Source organism: Phaethon lepturus, unplaced genomic scaffold (assembly GCF_000687285.1).
Source record: "Phaethon lepturus isolate BGI_N335 unplaced genomic scaffold, ASM68728v1 scaffold34362, whole genome shotgun sequence".
NCBI classification, from domain to species: domain Eukaryota; kingdom Metazoa; phylum Chordata; class Aves; order Phaethontiformes; family Phaethontidae; genus Phaethon; species Phaethon lepturus.
Window position 1 is genome coordinate 1929 of NW_010523179.1, and position 4566 is coordinate 6494.

General features: G+C 50.5%; 1 protein-coding gene across 1 annotated transcript; it reads left to right on the plus strand.

Annotated features, from left to right (window-relative positions):
- Positions 1-323: 323 nt before the first annotated feature.
- On the plus strand, positions 324-4328 carry LOC104616890 (nuclear factor of activated T-cells, cytoplasmic 1-like; the record flags this gene model as incomplete). Its single annotated transcript, XM_010282050.1, has 3 exons — positions 324-1497; positions 3912-4056; positions 4239-4328. Coding segments are annotated over 3 exons (1409 nt in total), but the record flags the coding sequence as incomplete, so codon positions are not given.
- Between the last annotated feature and the right edge of the window lie 238 nt (positions 4329-4566).

Genomic DNA, 4566 nt, shown 5'->3' on the forward strand with positions numbered 1-4566 from the left:
TGTATTCCAACGTTTCAGGGAGGGAATTAGGCTCACTTACATAAAAGCACATCGCTTGAGCAGCACTGCAGTCTCTGAACGCTGAAGAAATGTTGTCTGAAGACTTGATTTTTCGCTCTGAAGATTCACATAAGAAGTGTGTCCTCAAGACAAACTCAGTCCGTGTACATCCCCCTCCCAAGATACCTTGTCCTGTGCCGTTCACTTAGTGGCATTTTCAAGGATGCTAGTCTGCAGCTTCTCCCCTAGCGTGGCATGCCTGTGGGCTGGGTTGTTGAGGAGAGCTGTGCTTTTGTGTGTTGTGCCATGTCCCTCCACTCCAGCTGAGTATGTTACTAGTGAGTGTATTTGTGCAGCACCACATGTCATTCTTTTTTCTTTCTTTGTTTTTTTTCCAGAACACTATAATTACACGTCTTCAAACGTAAATGCTGTCTTGCCTCTAAATGTGGCCCATTCCTCATTGTCAACTCCATGTCATGGCCTTCAGACATCAAATCCCGTCATTTCAGTTGTCCCATCAACAAACCATCCTTCTGGATACGGAGGACACATTGACAGTGGGGCCTCTGAGTATTACCTGCCACCAAATATCAGACCTAACGGAGCGCCAGCGCTGGAGAGCCCTAGAATTGAGATCACTTCTTACATGGGACTTCATCATAACAACAATCAGTTTTTCCATGATGAGGTTGAGGAGGCCATCCCAAATGCCAAGCGGTCGCCTTCCACTGCCACTTTGAACTTACCGAACATCGAGGCATACAGAGACCCGTCCTGCCTGAGTCCAGCGAGCAGCTTGTCTTCCAGAAGCTGCAACTCTGAAGCGTCTTCCTACGAGTCCAACTACTCGTATCCGTACACTTCACCCCAGACCTCTCCGTGGCAGTCCCCGTGTGTCTCTCCGAAGACCACTGACACAGAGGAGGGCTACCAACGCAGCATGGTGGCCTGCACTTTGCTCAGTTCCCCGAGGCACTCTCCGTCGACATCTCCCAGGACAAGCATCACGGAGGAGAACTGGCTGGGGGCTCGCAACTCCAGGCCTCCGTCTCCCTGCAACAAGAGAAAGTACAGCCTCAACGGCCGGCAGACTTCCTACTCCCCGCACCACTCCCCCACGCCTTCTCCGCAAAACTCGCCGCGGGTGAGCGTCACGGATGAGACGTGGCTGGGGAACACCAACCAGTACACCAGCTCCGCCATCGTTGCCGCCATCAACGCCCTCACCACCGACAGCACCATAGATATGAACGACGGGATTCCCATCAAATCGAGGAAGACTGCCATCGACCACACCCCGTCCATGACTCTCAAAACTGAACCGGCTGGCGAGGATCACGGGACCATATCGCCAACTGCCGATTTGTCACCAGAAGACTTCTCCAGCTTTCAGCACATCAGGAAAGGAAACTTCTGCGAGCAGTACCTGTCCGTGCCGCAGCATCCCTACCAGTGGGCCAAACCAAAGTCTCTGTCTCCGACATCCTACATGAGGTAAGGAACCCTGACTTACAGGGAAATTCTGATAATATCTTTATTGCAAGCTTTTTTTTCCTCCTTCCCCTTCCTGTCTCTGCTTCCTGCCAAATCTGCCCATCCACTCATTCCACTGAGCCGTATCTTGCGACGCTGCCTCTGTTGTTGGTGTGGCGTGACCACGAGTAAAGCTTTGGAGGGTTAAAGAGGCTGTTCTGGGAGCTGGCCATGCGTGGGTTGTAACTGGTTATCTGCTTTCCAGCTCGGGCAGTCTGGAGGTGAGGTATTCAGAAGCTCATCAGGCAGCGGGACAATTTGGTGCCATCAAACCTGTGGCTTTACTTAAATAGTTCATCATGTCTTAGTATGTTTTTATTGCAGGACAAGGAGATGGTCTCATTATTGTGGCTGCTACAGGGCCTTTTACATTTACACTTTATAGACAGTAACTACAAACAGAATAGGAATATGGTTCTTTTGTGCATTATTTCAGCTTTTCCTGCTTATCAATCTTCTTGTCCTCTCTGTGTTGGACAGTGATTTTCTCTTTTTCCCCTTCCCCACCATTTTTATGCTTAAAGAAGAAAACCTTAATTGTCAGCTGGTAATACCCAATATACTGGTCATGTTTGTTTATCACAAGAGGACTCTGGGTAGGAAGCACCACAGAATAGCCAGAATTTGAGTTGCATCCATGGTTTTCTCTTTCGGTCTCGGTTATGGTCTTCAGTTTTAAGTCTTCTGAAGGCTGTATACAGAGAAGCACATGGTGCAGGGAAACCAGAAGTTTGCAGGCTGTTCGCAGTCCCTGGTTTTGATGGCCACCCCTTCTCTTCTTCCTCCCCACGCGCACCTGGCTTCTTGCTCTTGACAGCCAAGCTGCCTTTCGCAAAACGAAAGAAGTGGGCACGTAGCTGAAATGTTTTAATTAGCGATGCATTCCCTGGCTCTCAGCCTTGCCAGTCTGACTTCTCTGCAGCCAGCACCTCTCTGCCACATGCTGTCACCCAACACTGAGATTGCGCGGCCCATGGCCCTTTGTGTTACAGCATGCAGCGCTGTGGTCCCCTTCCCCATCGTTCTTCTCCTCCTCCTCCTCCTCTCTGCGTTGCCCAAGCTCCTTGTGGGACCCTGGCTCAGTTCAGCGCTTGGCCCTTTGGGTCTGGCCGAGCCATGCAGGGGTAGGCACTCGCTGCCTTTTGGAGCTGGGATAGAGACTTCTGACACCAGGCGAATCATTCAGAGCCTTCCCGCCTACGTACAAAAAGCCTTTTATGTTCTCCCACTGAAGTGCCAAGCAGCCCGCGTCCGTCAGAGACGCCGGCCGTTGGCTTTTGCGCCGGGGAGCTGCTTGTGGCCGAAGGCTTCCGTGGCAATAATAGGGGAGTTTGACCGAAAAGGCTTTTATCTTTCCGCCGCAGCGAGCGGCCCGTAGGCGCTTTGCTGCAGTCCGTCGGGAGGCACCCGGCATGCCTGTGCGCTAACACAAACAAGAAAGGTGAAGCGTACAGAACGGAGCCCCACTACGTTGTGTATTTAACATTTTTTTCCACTGTTTTGGTCTTGTGCAAAATATGTTTCCTGGTTCGCAATATGTTTCCATGTGATCTCATTAACTCGTGCTCTAGGGCAGTTGGAAGTTACTGTCGAAATGTGATTTTAAGTTATTTTACCAATCAGATACACTGACCGTGCTTCCTTCCACCAAAAATACCTCTCGTTTTATGTATATGAAAGTGCCGGGCAACTGAGCACGGACGTCAACAGGATCACAGCCTACGCAACAGAAACTATGTTATTTTAAATCTTTCCAAAAAAATTGGTTAAGAATTTGTCACAACAGAGCTGGATTTTTTTTTCCTGTTATGTTACACATCTGTTCTATTTCAAACGCGAGGGCTGGAGGGGTGGGTTCCAACAAACAACTCGGGCTCCAAAATCTACCCGGTCGTAATGATTTTGAGATAACCAGATTTGATTACCTCCTCTGCCTCTTCCTGAATGCGCGGTACAATTTTCATCAAAAGCCGGCGTGCCTTGGAAAATCACCGACGCCTCTCCCTCCTTCTCTTGCATTCCCGTCTCTTTGGGGTGGGAGGGAGCAGGGCTCCGGCAGACCGTCGGACCGGTGCCGTCTCCTTTCCTGAGGTTTTATAGAGGGCATCAGTCTAAAAGGGAAACTGCTTTTTTCACAGAATCACAGAATCACTAGGTTGGAAAGGACCTTCAAGATCATCAAGTCCAACCAAATTTGTATTGCTTCGAAAATGGATGGTGTTTTCCATTTGTCGTAGTTAAAAGCTCAGTCCGCTTTGGGCTTTTCAAGTCGCAGAGAAGGGGAATAATAAGAGTATATAGCAAGAGTATAATAACGCCGGCCTTAACAGGAGCACAGTCTTTCTGTGCCTCACGCTTCTCTCGGTTGCTTAGAGGACTGTGGGCTGGGGGGCTCAGCCCGGTCCCCAGGCTGTGGGCTCTTCAGAGCAGGTTTGGGCTCGCACATCTCCCCCGAGGGCTCGGAACGTCCCGACTCTGTTCCTGCGTGGGACTCGGCACGCGGGTGCTGCGGATCGCAAGGTGGGGTGGGGGGCAGAGCCTGCCCCAGGTCTGCTGGGGGTTTGTCTGTGGTGCTTCGGTTGCAGCCCAGGGCCTCGTGCCACGTCTCCGGGTGCAGAAAATATTTAGAGACCAAGCTGAGATTTTGAGGGGAAGCTTTGGAGCAAACCCAGAGGTAGCGGTGGGAATGGTACCTTTTCCAGACCAAGATGGGTTACCTGAGTATACCAGTCTGCCCCAAAAACTGCCGGAGGTCAGTCATTACGCGGAGAGTCAAGCAATGGTCTTTGTGACATTCTGCTTTAGCTTTTAGCTTCAGGGCCTTTTTCTTATTTCGGTGTTTATGCTTTGTGCTGTCTCACTCAAACGCAAGAAGTTTCTGTCTATAGTCCCTCTTTTATAGCTAACGTAGCAAAGAGTTTAGAAACAGGCAGTGTGAGCGGGTGACGCTCTGTGTTTCTCAAGCTCTTGCTGTCTCAGTTGCGTTCCTCTCTGTGACGTGTCTCCATCGCTCCTCAGGGCTGCGTAACG